Raw genomic sequence first — 19,561 nt, 5'->3', positions numbered from 1 at the left:
AAGGCAAGCCTTTTATTTACATATAGCTTGTTGTGAATTAATTAGATAAGTAAGTCAATAATAAACTTAGATCTTTAGATTCAGGAAATAAAAATATTAACAGATCAAAGAAAGGTGTGTGCATATACAAGTAATTGTGAGAAGAAAGAAGTATAACGTCTGAATGGAAGTAGACTTAATGGACAGTTAAGGTCTACTACTGGGGCAGCATGATGACAATTTTAACAGTTTTAAAATTTTGTTGGTGATTCTAATTTTAAAAGAAATTCTCTTCTCTATATTTATATGTCTTTAAAATGCTGTTCTTCCATGAAGATATGGAATCTATCTAACCCAATCTCCAAATCTATCTAACCCAATCTCCAAATCTGGGCTTGATTATGTGCCTTCCCTGGCCAATTAAATGTAAGTAAACATAAAGTGAGTAGAGGTTTAAAAAGTGCTTGTGAGAGAAAGCATGCTTTTTCTTGCTACTGTTGAAACTCAGTGAGCATTTGAGAAGGCCTGGGTTAGCCAGCTGGATGATGACAGTGTGAGAGAGAGACACACACACACATGACCTTACTTGTCCTATTACTTCAGCCAATTGCCAGATGTCCTGCCAACTGACTGCATATACAGGAGTGAGTCCAGCCCAGACAAAAAGAACTGCTAAACAGAATCAGGAGTTAAATAAAATGGGGTCTATTTTAAGCTAACAATTTTGGGGTTGTTTTGTCATGCAGCAAAAGCTAACTAATACAAAAGGTAAAGTTTATATATTTTATCATTTTTTATAGGCTTCTAATAAGTTGTCAAAGGAAGCTTTTTTTTCATGTAGTCTCTTTATAAGCTTCTATTTCTATACCAATTCAGTCTAGTTCTTTCCTGTTTATTCCAGGTTAAATTCTATTCCTACCATTCTAAGGAAACAGAAAACATGACAGCATAGAATTCGTAAAAAGTCCATAGAAAACTCTAAACGTGTGCTGCCCAAAATGGAAGCCATTAGTCAATAGTAATTTGGCCATCAAACACCTGTAGTATGGATAGAGCCACAAGTTGAAATACTAATGCTTTTGGGGGTGCCTGTGTGGCTCAGCTGATTCAGCACTGGACTCTTGATTTTGGCTCAGGTCATGATCTCAGGGCCTTGAGACTGAGCCTCATGAAAGGCTCCATGCTGAGTGGGGAGGCTGTTTGAGATTTCTCTCTCCCTCTGCCCCTCCCACTGCACCTACATTCATGCTCATGCTCTCTCTCTCTAAAATAAATAAATCTTAAAAAAATATATATAATAATAATAATAATAATAATAATAGTGCTTTTGGATATTGTGAGATAAAGTATTATCAAAATAAATTTCATTTGTTTCTTTTTAACTTTTCTTAATGTGGTTACTAGAAAATTTAAAATTAATGTAAGATATATTATGTTTGTATATAGTGCAATGCTACAGAACACATCTCATAATAATGCTTGGTTTAGTATACAAAAAACCAAACCACAACAAAACACTGAACTGAAATCAGAGTTTAGGCTCTTCTGTTCAGTGATTTGTCCTTGGACAAGCCACCATACTCCTTTTCCCTATGCATTAATTTCTCTATTTCTATAAAGAAAGAGCAATGCTCCAGGTTTTTTCTAACTTGAAAATGAGAAGTCAGTAAGCTTAACCACTGAGGTACTATGATTTACAGCACTCACTAATGGTACTTAAAATACTTAAAATTTCCACTTCATAATTTAGTATTTCATTACATAATGTTTCACACCATTTTCTTTTTTAAGAGTCAACTAATATAATTGATATCTAACTTGAAACCATAGTATAAAGGCAGCTTTCAGACAACAGATTTGCTTATTTTCCTTTTCATGTCAAGTCTAAGGAAAACATTTCATTATAAATCTAAAAGATCTTAGTTATAGTACATGATGCTTCACTATGCACAGCAAGAAAAAGAGACAAACAGAAATGCTTAAAAAATAACTTACTTGATCACTGAGAAGAGAGTCCTAAAAAGCTGAATAAAAATTTCATTGCAATCTTCCAATTCGAAGCAGATGTTATAGGATTTAACCCAAGCTAAGTTCTTAAATAAATAAATAAATAAATAAATAGATTATTTATACTTGCACAGAATAGTTACACAAAAGCAAACTCATTACTATAATTTAATTTTTAGAATTACAAATTTATATTAAAGCTTATAAAGGTCCAACTATATAAAGCTGTTAAAGTTGTCATATACTCGGACCTTTAAAAAGACATACATGTGTTGCATTAACCTACTCTAATGAAAAAATATTAAACTGTTAAGAGATTAGTAGACATATATACATACTAAATATAAGGACTGGTGAAAATTAATTCAACTTAAACCCTCTTCACATTAGAAAAGAATAAAAACAAAAAAGATGAAAACAGACGTTCAAATAACATAACAGATTTTCCAGTGGAATGTATTTTATCTTAAAAGATATTTTATTAAGTGGGATTTGTATAGAACAAAAAATTCATCTTACATTATAAAGTTTCTGTAAGGAATTTTCTATTACATGAGTAGTGTGATATTTATTAAATTTTTTTTTACCTCTAATAAATAAAAGTATCTATTAAACTGTGGACTCTTTGTATCCTCCAAACCTTTTAATTGTCTGGTAATAAACAAAAATATGTCCTGTTAAAAAAAATGATAAAATTAATTTAGATACAAATACTTATCATTCACAATATACTAATAATAGTCTCTCTATACATATTCTCCATTACATACTACAATAAAAGAAAATTCTCCTTAGCCAAATGACTTGGGATTGGCTTAGTCTGTTATTCCAAATAATGAGAATAGAGCAAATTATATAAAATTATATCTTTCAGAAATGATAATAAAAATTATTACTGCCATAAATCTTTAGGCTTTCTCATTCTCAAAAAACCGTAAGTTCTACATCTTGTTGTCCTTTCTTCTATTACAGAACTTCCACTTTACTATCTTCACCTTGCAGCATGGTAAACAATTATCTTCATTTTAAGGACCTGGACAAGAGTTTTCCATTACTACTTCCTACATGAAAATAGTAATTTTCAGTATGTAGTTTGAATTTGATGTGTGGTTATAAATTTGTGTGGAACAAAAACAATAACAGACTAGTTGAAGAGTCATACTTTTCATGACAATAGTGTGCCATTTCTTAATAAGCTTTCTTTAGAAGTTTTAACCCAAAATAGAATCAATATGTAAAAAAATGACTTTAGGACAACTGAAAAGAAAGAAGTTCAAAATATTAAAATTTATCAAGAAGAAAATTATTCAGAATATGAAGTCAGCTCAAGAGATCAATTCAAAAGAGTTCCTTGAACATTTCAAACAGGCAGAAACCTCCAAGATAAGCATAATTCTGCATGTAGTGTGCAAGGGGAAATAATCATTTGAATATATAAATTCCGTTACACTATTGTTTTAAAATAAAAGTGTCACTAAATCCACTTCTATCTCTTCAATTCAGCCATCTGGGCTTTGTGATGGGTTATCATGAGGGTTACCTATGAGCAGACAGGGACTAGTTTTGATCTATACCTTTCAATGCCTCAATAAAAATACCAGTCATTTTTGTAGATATGTAATAAATTTTAACTGAATGAATAATTCATTTTTATGAATAATAATAAAAAGCTATGTTACTAAAGGTAAGCTGAACTATAAAAGTAAACTAATTCTATAAAGATTATATTTACCTTAAGTTTATCATGGGAAGTATATGGAGCTTCTGGGGCATAGATTCGAAAAATGTCGGCCAAACAACATGCTACAAGGAGACGCACATCTTTATTGGGATTCCTGAGGAAAAATTCAGATGCAAGATGCAAGGCTAGTGGGAGATACTGCTGTTTTTCATCTTCTGAGTCCTGATCCATATCCATAAAAGTTTTTACTACCATCTGTAAAAATATATATATAAAAAAAACATACTCAACTCCTGATACTTAGAAATTAGTAGTAGACATATGTTTTTAAAAACTCATGTCCATTAAAACACAAACTAGTAATCAGTTACTATCAAAGGATTCACAATCAGTTTGTGTAAATCTTCAATTAAGACTCTAATCATTTTACATCTAGTCCAGGTAAAAAATTCTTAGCCTCATACATACAATCAAATTCATCTGATATTTGCAACATCATCAATTATGTTTCTTTTATATTTTATTATCAAAGCTGCCTTGATTTCACACTTTAATAGGTTTTGCATTTCACAGAAAAACATGTTCAAACATTTTTATGTAGTTTAGGATTAAAAGCTGTAATTATAAAATAACCTGTTACTTACAACTACAAAATTAACAAGTGTACATTTTAGAATCACTATAAAACAAAAAGGTCCATGCTCGTGAACTGGAAGAATGTTGTTAAAATGTACATACTACCCCAAGCAATCTACAGATTCAATGCAATTCCCATCAAAATACCAATAGTATTTTTTCACAGAACTACAACAAAGAATCCTAAAATTTGTAATGAACCACGAAGTACCCAAACTGGCAGAGCACTTCTGAGAAAGAACAACAAAGCTCGAAGTATCACATCCCAGATTTCAAGGTATACTACAAACTAAGGTAATTAAAACAATATGATTACTAGGGGATGGGGAAAATGAGTGAAGGGGAGTTGGAAGTACAGGCTTCCACTTATGGAATGAATAAGTCATGGGGATGAAAGGGAATACAGTACAGGGAATATAGTCAGCGGTATGGTAACAGATGGTAGCCACACTTGTGGTGAGGACAACATAATGCATACAGCTGTGGAATCACTATGTTGTACACATGAAACTAATATAACATTGTGTGTCAACTATACCTCAATAAAAAGAAAAAAAGAATTTAAAAAAAACCCAGTATAGTACAGGCACAAAACAGCCCAAAAATAAACCTGTGCTTCTATGGTCCATTAATCCACCACAAAGGAGGCAAGAATATATATTGGGGAAATGACAGTCTCTTCAATAAATAGTTCTGGGAAAACTGGACAGCTACATGCAGAAGAGTAAAACTGAACTACTTTCTTATACCATATACAAAAATAACATGGATTAAAGACCTAAATGTAATACTGAAAACCATAAAATTCCTAAAGGAAAACTATAAGCAGTAATCTCTTAAACATCGACCTTAAGCAGTATTTTTCTGGATCTGTCTCCACAGGCAAGGAAACAAAAGCAAAAATAAACTGAGACTACATCAAACTAAAAGGCTTTTTACACAGCAAAAGAAACCATCAATAAAACAAAAAGGCAACCTACTAAATAGAAGATATTTACAAATGATATATCTGGTAAGGGGTTAATATCCAAAATATATAAAGAACCCATGAACTCAACACCAAATAAACCCAAATAATCCAATTTTTTAAAGTGAACAGAGGACCTAAATAGACATTTTTCCAAAGAAGATATACAGATTGCCAAAAGACACATGAAAAGGTGCTCAACTAATCACTAATCATCAGGAAAATGCAAATGCATAAAATGTTTAAAAAGGGGGTGGGGGGCAGCCCTGGTGGCTCAGCAGGTTTAGCGCTGCCTCCAGCCCAGGGCATGATCCCGGAGACCAAGGATCCAGTCCCACATCGGGCTCCCTGCATGGAGCCTGCTTCTCCCTCTGCCTGTGTCTCTGCCTCTCTCTCTCTCTCTCTCTCTCTCTCTCTGTGTCTCTATAAATAAATAAAATCTTAAAAAAAAAAAAAGAAAGAAAATGCAAAGAACAATGCAGTATTATCTCATACCAGTCAGAATGGCTAGTATCAAAATGGCAAGAAACAAGTGTTGGAGAGAATGTGGAGAAAAGGAATCCTCGTGCATTGTTGGTGGGAATGTAAATAGGTACAACCACTGTGGAAAACAGTGCTGAGGTTCCTCAAGAAATTAAAAATAGAAATAACATATGCCCCAGTAATTCCACTTCTGGGAATTTACCTGAAGAAAATAAAAACACTAATTAGAAAAGATATAGGCACCCCTATGTTTACTGCAGCATTATTTATAATAGCCAAGATATGGAAGCAACCTTAATGTCTACAATAGATAAGTGAATTAAAGTGATATACAAACATACATGCACACTCAAACACTAGAATATTAATCAACCATAAAAAATGAAATCTTGCCATTCATGGGAGCATGGGTGATCCTACAGGATATTATGCAAGGTAAAAGAAATCAAAAAAAAAAAAAAAAAAAAGAAATCACACAGAAGACAATCTTATATGTATTGAATTTTGTCATTTTTTTCTGTGCCTGCTGAGGTGATCATATTTTCTTCCTAATTCTGTAAATAGAGTAAATCTCACAGACTGGTCTTCTAATTTTAATCCAAGTTTCTATTCCTAAAACTAATTCTAGTTCTAAGTTTCCATTTTAAAATAATGCCAACTAGGTCATAACACTTGTGCATTGCTAGATTTTTTTTTAAAGATTTTAAAGATTTTATTTATTTATTCATAGAGTCACACAGAGAGAGGCAGAGACACAGGCAGAGGGAGAAGCAGGCTCCATGCAGAGAGCCTAACGTGGGACTCGATCCAGGGTCTCCAGGATTACACCCTGGGCTGCAGGCGGCGCTAAACCGCTGAGCCACCGGGGCTGCATTGCTAGATTTGATTTGCTATTATATTGCTTCAATTTTTACATTTACATTCATGAAAGAAATTGGCTTATAACTTTAAGACAACTTTGTCCACGGTTTTTTTTTTTAATATTTAAAAATTTATTTTATTTTAGAGAGTGTATGTGACAAGGGGGACAGGGAAAAGGAAAAGAATCTCAAGCAGAGTGCACTGAGTTTGGAGCCCAACACAGGGCTCAATTCCATGACCCCAAGATCATGACCTGAGCCAAAACCAAGAGCTGGACACTTAATCAACTGAGCCATCCAAAACACCCCCAACCTTGTCCATTTTAGAAATGAAGTTATACTGACTTAAATTAATAAGTGATCCCTTTCCTTCTATTATACAGAAAGTTTATAGTAATACTGGTTTTATCTTTCTTCCTTAGTGAAGCTCAATTGATCAAAGAAGGAATCATAATGGAATTTAGAAAATATTCTGAACTGAATGACAATGAAAATATAAACTATCAATACTTGTGGGACGCAGACGAAGTTGTACTTATAGGAAATTTATAACATTAAATGTATACATTACAATAGAAGAATGAAAATTCAATGATTTATATTTCCATCCCAAGCAGTGAGAAAAATAGCAAATTAAATAAAAAGGAGGTAAAATGAAAGGGGGAAAAATTAAAACAGATATCAATGAACTGGAAAACAAACATACAAAAGAAAAAAACCAAACAATGACAAATGCTGACTGTTGAAAAGACTAAAAGAATTGACATGCTTCTATAAGAATTAATCAAGGAGAGAAAGAAGGCACAAATTATCATTGTCAGGAATTAAAAAGAGGACATATTATCCATCCTAATAATACATGGGGGGAGGAAGGGGCTGGCACTGAAAAATACTATCTGAATAATCCTATTTCTATGGAAAGAAACTGAATCTGAAATTTAAAACCTTCCCACAAAAAAAAATATCCAATGTTAGATGGCTTCACTGATGAAAAGTCCCAATCAAGACAACTATGTATAGATAGGCATACGACTATCTTACTCTGCTCAGAATACCAAGCTTCTCCTGACATTCTGTTGTTAGCTTTGTATCTTGGTTTCATTATGCAGTCAGTAACTAGTCAGTGACAGTCTATTTACTGTTAAGTACAAACATCTCTGTGAGATGTTAAGCCTTATTTCTTGCTTATCTATTAACATTTTGGTAGAAATTGTTATCTAGTTGGAATTAATAATATAATACATTAATATACATTATTATAATAATACATTAATAATATAAACACCGGGATCCCTGAGTGGCGCAGTGGTTTGGCGCCTGCCTTTGGCCCAGGGCGCGATCCTGGAGACCCGGGATCGAGTCCCACATCGGGCTCCCGGTGCATGGAGCCTGCTTCTCCCTCCGCCTGTGTCTCTGCCTCTCTCTCTCTCTCTATCATAAATAAATAAAAATTAAAAAAAATATATAAACACCTAAAGTTTAGGGATTCTGAAAAAAATAAAGAACACCAAATGTGAGTTGTGAAAGGATCAAAGAAAATCTTAACATTAACTTAAAGTAGGACTAGCCAGGTCACCTGAAATTATCTGATTAGGCTCCCTTTCACAGAAGTCATCTAATCTCAACCAACAAAACAATCAAAACTTTTATTTATGGATGAGTAAACTAAGGAACAGTTTAAAACCTCATGCAAGCTGACAAAAGCCAAAGGAGAGAACATGCAAACCACAGATATTTTGAAGGCCACTGAAGTGTTTGAGCAACAGCATAATATGGTTAGATTTGCATTCTATGAAAATATCTTTTTAGTTACGAGGTAGCCAGAAAATGAATGTCCCACTCAAGGTTGATGAATCCATCAAAGCTAACTCAGCCAAACCCTGAAGTCACTAGTGACATGTTACAGAGTATTTTGAAGCAATCTGAGCATGTTCAGTGAGAGGCAAGAAAGATTAAGAAGGGTAAACTATACTCCTAAATGTCATAACTAAGGCCCTTAAATTTTATAGGAAAATTATACAGGACATGGGAGTCATCAAAAATATTTCTCAGTAGTAAAGTCTATGTATTTGCCATCTATTGCTATGTGACAAAATACCCCCACACTCTGTACCTTAAAACAATAAATATTTCTTTGTCACAGTTTATGTGGAAGCTGAATCAGAGAGTAACTTAGCTAGATGGTTTTGTTTGAATTCTCTAATGAAACTCTAGTCAAAGTTATAATCATCTGAAGGTCTGATGAGCCTACCAGATATGCTATGAAGGTAGTAGCTCATTCCATGATTGTAAGACGGCACTGGATTTGGGAAATGACATCAATTCCTCTCTTTGGGGGCTCTCTCCATGGACAGCTGTTTGAGTGTCCTCATGGAATGGCAGCTGGCTTTCTCCCAGTGAGTGATCCAGAGTCATTAATAACAATCTTTTATGACCTAACCTCAAAAAACATACACTGTCACTTCTACAATAGCCTAATTAGTTACTCAGGACAGCCCTTTTGGTTAGAATATAAGGGAATGAGGATCATTCAGGGCCATGTTGGAGGCTAACTACCATATTATGTCTCCTCATATTTACATCTTGTTTAGTCCTCTCTCAAAAAGACACCGGGTTTGGTCATGTGGCTTATTTTGACCAGTGGGACATTAGAAAGAGTAACGCAAGGAGAGGCCTGATAACTACATGCATATAGATGCTGGAATGCTCCCTACTGGAACCCAGCTACCACAGTGTTAGGAAGACTGGACTATCCAAGAAAGAAGAGACCATACACAGAATCCTAGAAAATGAGACAACACACAGAGGCAGACTGTATAGAGAACTCAGAGTCCTAGTTGAGCTCCCAGCTAAATTTAGCTTGTAAGAGTAACCCAGGCTGACACCATATGGAGCAGTCATATCACAGAACTGTGAGAAATAATAAATAATTTTAACCCACTAGATTCTGTTTTACTATATAGCCAACAATGAACTGAAACCACATCCATTCTGCAGTTTCTAAAACATGCCTTTCTGTACTGCAGAGGCAGGAAAGCTGAAAATTATATATCCTGAGCCACCTTACAATAAAGATTATACTTGTAATTTGGTTTAGCTAATCAGAAGCACTTATTCATGATTTGGAAAATGGAAATGTGGTAAAGGTTGTGTTGCTATTCTTTCTGCCCTCTTTTTGGCTGGCAGCTATGGAATGAAGGCATTTTGTGGTATGTGGTAGCAGGAGCATTAACCTTTGTGAAGACTTACAGGAAGGATATACCCATTTTGTGCTGGTATTGATCTATTAGATGTGTGAGGTTCTGGAGTAATTATTATGGCAATGGTTTACTCATGACAATACTTCCAAGAGATAGGTACTATTATCATCCTTTCCTTATGGATAAGGAAAGTTGTGCACATCTAGGTCCTGGGTCACATAGTCTCAGAACAAGATCAATACCAGCACAGAAGGGAAGGAAGAAAGTAAAAGAAAATATTAGAATGCACCACATATGATAAGGGTATAAATATAGTTGAAATTTGGTTTCACATACATGACTGACCTGGGGAGCACAGTATGAAGTATGTTTCTCAGCATGGGTTGTGGTTCTGGAGATGGATGGTGCTGATAGTTGCACAACAACGTGAATGAACTTAATACCACTCAACTGTATGCTTAAAAATGGTTAAAATTTTTAACATAAAATACATCTATGTTATGTATATTTTACCATAATTTAAAAAATCAATACAAATGACTTCTAAAACTGGGGAGAGATTTTTCTTAGCTACACGTTAAGTAATGTTACAACCAAGTGAAATAAACACAAATATATCAAAACATGTTAAAAAATAAAGTTCAGGATGAAGTAATAATAGTGCAATAAAAAATAAAATTTAGGGATCCCTGGGTGGCGCAGCGGTTTGGCGCCTGCCTTTGGCCCAGGGCGCGATCCTGAAGACCCAGGATCGAATCCCACGTCGGGCTCCCGGTGCATGGAGCCTGCTTCTCCCTCTGCCTGTGTCTCTGCCTCTCTCTCTCTGTGTGACTATCATAAATAAATAAAAATTAAAAAAAAAAAATTTAAAAATCTGATCCTTTGGAACCAGCTAGTTTTTTAAAACTTTCTGAAAGGAACGCTATCACATTACACAGAGAGTCATAAAATATAGAAAAGTATAGCATGCATGACCTAACCTGGCAAAAACACAGAAGAGGAGGACTATTACTGTCCCCAGGAGCCCAAACACAAGCATCAAAAATGGAATCTTAAAGAACTATTCAGTGTTTTTGTTACAAATGGCTTTGCATTTATATAGGACACTAGAGTAGGCAGAGAGGAAAAGAGTAAAAGTGGAAAAAGTTAACATCTGAAGAACACAGGAGGCTCTTTTTACTATTCCTGCAGCTTTTCTAAGTCTGCAATTATATCAAACTAAAAAACTGAAATTAAATTCATTTGCCAAAGTATAAGACAAACATATATATATATTAATAGTTTCAATGAAAGTTTCACCAAACAAGACTTGTCTTAAAAGAAGTTTCTGGTTTTAATAGAATGTATTTATCACTTCATCATTAGCTTGATATAGAGATGTTACAGATATGAAAATAAAATGATACAAAATATTCTAATTCTACTTTCAAACCTTAAAAAAATAAATTACAGGTTTCTTTTACCTAAGTTTCGTCAGGAAAATAATTTTTGTCTGTTATCAGCTGTATCCTCGATGATGAGAACAGTGATTGGAACAAAGTACGTGGGGCATACACTTATTTTTTTTTAAAAAAACACTAAAATTTACAAAATGCCTCTTTAACATATACTCTGATTACATATATACAGGAGTGTTAACAATATATACATTATGATCCATGATATATATTCCTACCATTCTGGCTTAAAACTTACCCAGTTATAGATAATCAATCAGTAAGTTAACATCTGTTTCCCAGAAGTTTATTTAGAGTTTTAAAGTAAATATAATCCTAAACATGGGTCAATCGCAAGGGTCACAGCTGGAGGGGAGTGACATGGAAATAAGGACTGAGGAGAAATGGAGAGCCCATGCCCCAACTAAAGACAGAGCTGGCTTTAGCTAATTACCACCAGGTGACAATGCAGTAAAATATTGCAAATTCATCCGGGTGATCATGACACACAAAATTTTAAGAGAAATCATCTCATTTGAGAATTTGAGCAACTCCAGAAAGTTCAAACTATCACAAAGGAAAAGCAAAACATGTCTACATGCTCTATGTGGTCCTCAAATCAACAATCTACAAATTGTTGGAAATATTTTAAAGGAAAAATGTTCAGGGGCCTGGGTGGGTCAGTTAGTTAATTGACCCCTTGAGCCCTGCATTGGGCTCCATGCTCAGCAAGGGGTCTGCTTGAGATTCCTTCTCCCTCTCCCCCTCTCCCTAATTTGCATGCGTGCACAGTTTCTCTCTAAAATAAATAAATAAGGGATCCCTGGGTGGCTCAGCAGTTAAGCACATGCCTTCAGCCCACAGGGTGTGATCCTGGAGTCCCAGGATCGAGTCCCACATCAGGCTCCCTGCATGGAGCCTGCTTCTCTCTCTGCCTGTGTCTCTGCCTCTCTCTCTGTGTCTCTCATGAATAAATAAAAAATTTATAAATAAATAAATAAATAAATAAATCTTTAAAAATGTATTTATGACATTCAGTAGAAAGGATTCCTTAAGACACAAAAAGCACTACCAATAAAAAACTGATTCTTTTGGGACACCTGTGTGGCTCAGCGGTTGTACATCTGCGTTCACTTCGGGGCATGATTCCGGGATTTGGGATAGAGTGCCACATCGAGCTCCTTATGGGGAGCCTGCCCTTCCCTCTGCCTATGTCTCTGCCTCTCTCTCTCCCTCTCATAAATGACTCTCTCTCTCATGAATGAATAAAATCTTTAAAATAAAAAAAACCACACTGATTCTTTCTATAAAACTAAAATTAATGCATTATTTATTGAAAGTCATCACTAAAAAGTTTTTAAAAGATATGCTACCAAATGGAAGCAGGTATTTGTGAAAGGCATAACAAAGAACCAGTCTAGTACATTAAAGAATTCCTAGAATTCAGTAAGAAAAAGAAAACCCAAAGGTAAAATGGACAAATGACTTGCTAGACTAAGCACTTCTTGAAAGAAACCCAAATAGTCAATGTAATGATGGACTAAATCCCATTCATGGCCAAGAAAATGTCAAGTAAAATGACAGTAAGAGAACTGACATTTTAGGGACACCTGGGCGGCTGAGTTGTTGAAGCATCTGACTCTTGATCTCAGCTCAGGTCTTAATCTCGGGGTGGTGGACCAGCCTAATCAGAGTATAGCCAGGCTACTTTTAAAGAGAAAGAGGGATCCCTGGGTGGCGCAGCGGTTTGGCGCCTGCCTTTGGTCCAGGGCGCGATCCTGGAGACCCAGGATCGAATCCCACGTCGGGCTCCCGGTGCATGGAGCCTGCTTCTCCCTCTGCCTGTGTCTCTTCCTCTCTCTCTCTCTCTCTCTCTCTGTGTGACTATCATAAATAAATAAAAAAAAAATTAAAAAAAAAAAAAAAGAGAGAAAGAGAGAGACCTAACTAACATTTTAATAATACCAAGTTCTCTGATCTGAGAATATAGATTTCTCCAATAATTTAGGTTTTTAAATCTTCTCTTCCAGCATTATTTTGTAGTTTTTAGTACACAAGTCTTGCACGTTTTGTTACTCCAAGTATTTTATCTTTTCAGATGCTACTATAAATTTTAAAAATTTTTCATTTTTCCAACTGTTGGTTCCTAATACATAAACAATTTTTTTTATATTGGGCTTATATCCTATCATACTGCTACACAGCTCTACTGGTTCTGGTGGCTTGTTTCTGCATTTCTTAGGGATTTCCTATAAACACAGTAATATCACTCACAAGAACAGTTTTTATTTTGTCTCTTCTAATCTGTATGCCTTTCCTTTCCTTACTGCACCAGCAAAACCACCAGAGGGGTGGCTGGGTGGTTCAGTTTGTTAAGCATTGGACACTTAGCTCAGGTTTCGATCTTGATCCCCAGATTGAGTTCAAGCCCCATGTGGGGCTCCACACTGGGCATGGAGCCTACTTTAATAAAAAAACAAAACAGGAGCACCTGGGTGGCTCAGCTGGTTAAGCATTTGCCTTTAGATCATGATCCCAGGGTCCTGGGACTGAGCCCTGCTGAATAGGGAATCTGTTTCTCCCTCTCCCTCAGCCCCCTATTCATGTTCTCTCTCTCTCTCTCTCTCTCTCTCTCTCAAATAAATAAAAAAATAAATATCTTTTTTTTATAAATAAATATCTTAAAGACAAAATAAGAAAAACAAAACCAACACCCATCAGAATATTGAAAAAAATGCTAAGAGTAGACATTTTTGCCTCTTTCCAGAGCTAAGAAAGCACTTGGCCTTTCATCATAAAGTATTATATTAACTGGTGTTTTCTGTAGATGCCTTTTATCAACTTGAAAAAGCTATCTTTTATTCCTAAAGTGCTGTTAGTTTTTATGATAAATGTGTTGGATTTTTTTGCTCAAATACTTTTTCTACAGTTACTGAAATAATAGCATGGGTTTTCCATTTTATAATGTTAATATGTTGAACTACATTAATACTCAAAGTTTAAGCCAAGTTTGCACTCCTGGAATAAGCCTGACATGGCAGTCATTAGATTGTTGTGTTATGTGTGGTTTTTTCTTGTTTTTTCCTTCTTTTGGTTTTTATTTGGCTGGCTGGATCTGCTCTAATACTTTGTTGTTCATTAAGGCTCTTGATCTGTCGTTTTCTTGTAAAGCATGTTTCGTTTTGATATTAAGTTAATATCAGCCTTATTAAGTCAGAAGTGTTTAATCTATTTTCTGAGTTTTTGTAGGGTTGGTATGATTTTTCCCTAAATGTTTAATAGAATTTGTCAATGAAGTCATCTGGGTCTTTATGGCAAATTTTAGCTGCAAATTCATTTTATAAAGCTATCAGGTTTTCTATTTCATCTTAAGTCAATTTTGGTAATTTGCATTTTCCAGAAACATATCCATTTTATTTAGGATATTGAATTTACTGGCATAAACCTGCTCATAATATGCCTTTATTTTCCTTTTAATGCCTATACTGTACCTTTTAAAATCTACACTGACACCTTGTCTTTTGTCACTGACTGCTATTTTTTGTCGTATTTTCTTTTTTTCCTTGATTGGTCTAATGTAGTGGTCCCAAGAAAAGAGGAATGAATTTGCCATTCACCTTCAGGGGACATCAGATGGTGTCTAGAGACACATTTTTTAGTTGTAACATAGGGAAAGGGAGTTCTATTGGCATGTAGTAGATAGAGGCCAAGGATGCTGACAGTTCCCCACAACAACCAATTACAGGATAAAAGAATCAATAGGGCCGTGGTTGAGGAACATGATCTAACAAGAGGTTTGGCAATTTTATTGCTCTTTTCAAAGAATCAACTTTTGGCATTACTGGTTCTCCCCACTATTTGTCTATTTTCTTTCTTTTTCTCAACGTTGAGCCTTGAACTCATGACCCTAAGGATCAAGACCTGGAGCTGAGATCAAGAGTTAGACACTTAACAGACTGAGCCAACCAGATGCCCCTGTTTGTCCATTTTCTATTTTCTTTTTTAAAAATTTATTTGCGAGAGTGAGTGCAAGAGAGAGAAGAGCAGGGGAAAGGGCAGAAGCAGACACCCCATTAACCAGAGAACCCAATGCAGGGTTTGACCCCAGGTCTCTGGGTTCATCACGTGATCCAAAGGCAGACACTCAACTGACTGAACCACCGAGGCACTCCTGTTTGTCCATTTTCTATCTGATTGATCTTCATTCTTTATTAAGTTCTTCTTTCTTCAGATGTAATCTGATGTTCTTTTCCAGGTTCTAGGATTAGAAGCATATCACTGATTTTTTTGTTTGTTTGTTTAAGATTTATTTATTTATTCATGAGAGACACACAGAGAGAGGTAGAGAGAGAAGCAGGCTCCCTACAGGAGCCTGATGCGGAACTCGATCCTCGAACTCCAGGATCACGCCCTGAGCCGAAGGCAGATGCTCAACTGCTGAGCCACCCATTTTAGACTGTTCTTTTTTTTTTTTTTTTTAATTTTATTTATTCATTCATGAGAGACACAGGGAGGGAGAGAGAGAGGCAGAGGGAGAAGCAGGCTCCATGCAGGAAGCCTGACTTGGGACTCGATCCCAGGACTCCAGGATCACACCCTGGGCTAAAGGCAGGTGCTAAACCACTGAGCCACCCAGGGATCCCCTAGACTGTTCTTATATAAGCATTTAAAAGCATATCAGAATAATCAGGATTATTATCAGGATAATCAGGATATGCTATCAGGATAGCATATCCTTTCTCAAAAATGACTGCTTTAGCTATATCCTAACAATTTTTCTTTAAAAGAAGAAAATTAAATTTAATAGTCTACCTACAGGAAATCTACAGACATGGAAATTCCCTATCATAACAAATCATGATATCATTTTCATTAAGTTCAAAATATTTTCCAGGGACACCTGGGTGGTTCAATTGGTTAAGCATTTGCTTTCACCTCATGTCAAGATCCTGGGGCCTGGGCATCAAGTCAGGATGGGCTTCCTGCCCAGCACAGACTCTGCCTGCCTCTACCCCTGCTAGTGCTCTTCCTCTCAATGACAGATAAATAAAATCTTGAGGGGAAAAAAAAGTTCAAAAGACTTTCCAATTTTCTTTGTGATTTCTTCTTTTATTCACATGTTACTTAGAAGTATACTGCTTAGGGGTGCCTGGGTAGCATAGTCTGTTAAGTGTCTGACTCTTGGTTTTGGCTTAAGTTATGACTCAGGGGTGTGAGATGGAGCCCCACATGGACTCCAAACTGATCATGGAGTCTGCCTGAGTTTCTCTCTCCCTCTGACCCTTGCCCCAGTGCTCTCGTGTTTTCTTCTCTCTCTCTCTCAAATTAATAAATCTATATAAAAAAAGGAAGTATACTGCTTAAATTCCAAATATTTGGGTATTTTCTGGATTTTTCTTATTAATTTCTCATTTAACTATCTGTGTTATCCCTATGTATAATATGAATCAAATTAAATATACCGAAATTTCTTTAATGGTCTATCTTAGTGAATAATTCATATGCACTTAAAGAAAATGTATAGTTCTGCTGTCACTGAATGTGATGTTCTATAAATATCAATTAGGTCAAATTCATTGGTATGTTAACTCTTAGATAGCCCTATTAATTTCTGTCTACTTCTTCAATAAGTTATTGAAAAAGGAATGTTGATATTTCCATGTATAATTGTAGATTTAATTATTTTTTTTAAGTAATCTCTTACCCCTCAATGTAGGTTTTGAACTCATGACACCAAGGATCAAGAGTCACATGTTCTATGGACTGAGCCAACCAGGCACCCCTATTTCTCCTTTTCAGTTTCCATCAGTTCCTATTTCATAAATGTGGAAGCTGTTTTAGGTAAATATATATTTAGGACTGTTGTTTTCTTAGTGCAATGATCCCTTTATTAATAACATTATGAAATATTCTTCCTTATCCTTGGTGGTACTATTTCAAAGTTTACTTTGTTTCAAATATTGTCATTGTAAATTCCTTGTAATCTGCATTATCATGGTGTATCTTCTTCCAATCCTTTTTTTTTTTTTTTTTCTTTTTTTAAAGATTTATTTATTTGAGGGATGCCTAGGTGGTTCAGTGGTTGAGCATCTGCCTTTGGCTCAGGTCATGATCCTGGAGTCCCACACCAGGCTCCTTGCTTCTCCTTCTGCCTATGTATCTGCCTCTCTGCGCCTCTCATGAATAAATAAAATATATATTTTTTAATTATTTATTTGAGAGAGAGCATGCACACGAGTGAGTGCATGTGAGGAAAAGGGCAGAGGGAGAGAAGAGAAAGAATTCTTAAGCAGACTCCCCACTGAGTGTGGAGCCCAACATGGGGCTCAATTCCAGGACCCTGAGATCATGACCTGATCAAGAGTCAGCCACTCAACTGAGCCACTGAGGTATCCTACTTCTTCCAACACTTTAACCGTGGAAAACAAAAACAAAAACACCACAGGTATACTGAGGTATAATTTATAAACACTTCATGTTTTTTGGTGTCTGTTTCTATGAGTTTTGACAAATACACAGTTCTATGGCCATCACCACGATCAAGACATAGACTATTTTCCAACACCCTAAATAAAAAGTTCCTTTTTGTCCCTCAGAAGTCAATTCTTAACTTCTTCCTTAGCCCTTGACAATCCCTACTATTGCTGTCCCCATAGTTTTACCTTTTCCAGAATGTCATATAAATGGAATTACATGTATGTTGTTAAGACTCAGCTACCTTCCTTTTAAAAAATTATTTATTTATTCATGAGAGACACACACACAGAGAGGCAGAGACACAGGCAGAGGGAGAAGCAGGCTCCGTGCAGGGAGCCTGACGTGGGACTCGATCCCAGGTCTCCAGGATCACGCTCTGGGCTGAAGGCGGTGCTAAACCGCTGGGCCACCCAAGCTGCCCCCAGCTATCTTCACTTTGCAAACTGCATCTGAGATCCATCCATGCTGTTGCATGTAGCAGTTAATTTGTTCCTTTTAAGCAAGAAGTATTCCATTAGAAATATAATTGAAATACACCATATACACAGAACATATTTTATAGGATTTCAATCATTTCAATTTTTTTGAGGCATGCTGGCCTAGTATTCAGACCGTTTTGACAATTATGAAAGGAGCCACTATAGGTATTTGTGTATAGGCTTTTTTGTAAATGCATTTATATTACATCTCTGCAGTAAAAACCTAAAAGTTAGATTGCTGGGTTACATACTAACTGCATAATCACTTTTATATTCATAACAAATCAACAAAACATTTTCCATGGTCACTGTATTATTTTCCATTCCTATGAGCATTGATGAGAGGGGCAATTGCTCAGCAATCTTGCTGAGTCAGCTTTAGTTTTCTGTTTATTCTTAGCTATACTAGTAGGGGTTTAGTAGTATCTCATCGTGGTTCTAATTTGTATTTTCTTTCCTTTTTTTTTTTTTTAAGACTTCGGAGGAGGGAGTCAATCTCACAACCCTGAGACTATGATCTGAGCTGAAATCAAGAGTTTGATGCTTAATTGACTGTGCCATCCAGGTGCCCCTTAATTTGTATTTTCTAATGAAATTAGACTAATGGAATTCAAAACTGAGCATCTTTATTTGCTGTTTAGACATTTACTTGGTGAAGTCTCTTGTCAAATCTTTTCTTTCTTTTTTTTTAAGATTTTATTTTATTTATTCATGAGAGACACGGAGAGAGAGGCAGAGACATAGGCAGAGGGAGAAGCAGGCTCCATGCAGGGAGCCTGACGTGGGACTCGATCCCGGGTTTCCAGGATCACACCTCGGGCTAAAGGCGGCGCTAAACTGCTAAGCCACTGGGGCTGCCCTATTCTTTTTTTTTCTATTACCTAAGTTTTGAGAGTTCTTTATATATTCTGGATACCAATTCTTTTTTTTTTTTTTTTAAGATTTTGTTTACTTATTCATGAGAGACACAGAAAGAGAGAGAGGCAGAGACATAGGCAGAGGGAGAAGCAGGCTCCACACAGGGAGACGGATGTGGGACTTGATCCCCAGACTCCAGGATCATGCCCTGACCTGAAGGCAGACGCTCAACCACTGAACCACCCAGGCGTTCCTGGATACCAATTCTTTATGTATTTTGCAAATATTTTCTTTCAATGTTTGGCTCACCATTTTAAGTTTCTCAACAATATAGAATGCTTTAATTTAAGGACGATTTAACTGAGGAAGTCCAATTTATCAATTTTTTCTTTTATGGTTTGTGCTTTTTGTATCTGACCAAAGACATATTTGCCTAAACAAAGGTTACAAAGATTTCCTACTTAATTTTTTGTAGATGTTGATGTTCTATAGGTTTTT

The 19,561-nt window shown here is 35.7% G+C and overlaps 1 protein-coding gene across 1 annotated transcript in view; it reads right to left on the bottom strand.

Moving 5' to 3' along the window:
* PDS5A (PDS5 cohesin associated factor A) overlaps positions 1 to 19,561 on the bottom strand; it is a 151,360-nt gene that overhangs the window by 90,757 nt on the left and 41,042 nt on the right. The window contains 3 exon segments of the mRNA NM_001313809.1: positions 1,975 to 2,072; positions 2,574 to 2,660; positions 3,719 to 3,922. Coding sequence (NP_001300738.1) covers positions 1,975 to 2,072; positions 2,574 to 2,660; positions 3,719 to 3,922 — 389 coding nt within the window.

This window comes from Canis lupus, chromosome 3, assembly GCF_011100685.1.
Source record: "Canis lupus familiaris isolate Mischka breed German Shepherd chromosome 3, alternate assembly UU_Cfam_GSD_1.0, whole genome shotgun sequence".
Taxonomy (NCBI): domain Eukaryota; kingdom Metazoa; phylum Chordata; class Mammalia; order Carnivora; family Canidae; genus Canis; species Canis lupus.
The sequence above is the reverse complement of the archived record's forward strand: the minus strand, read 5'-3'. Positions and strand labels throughout refer to the sequence as shown.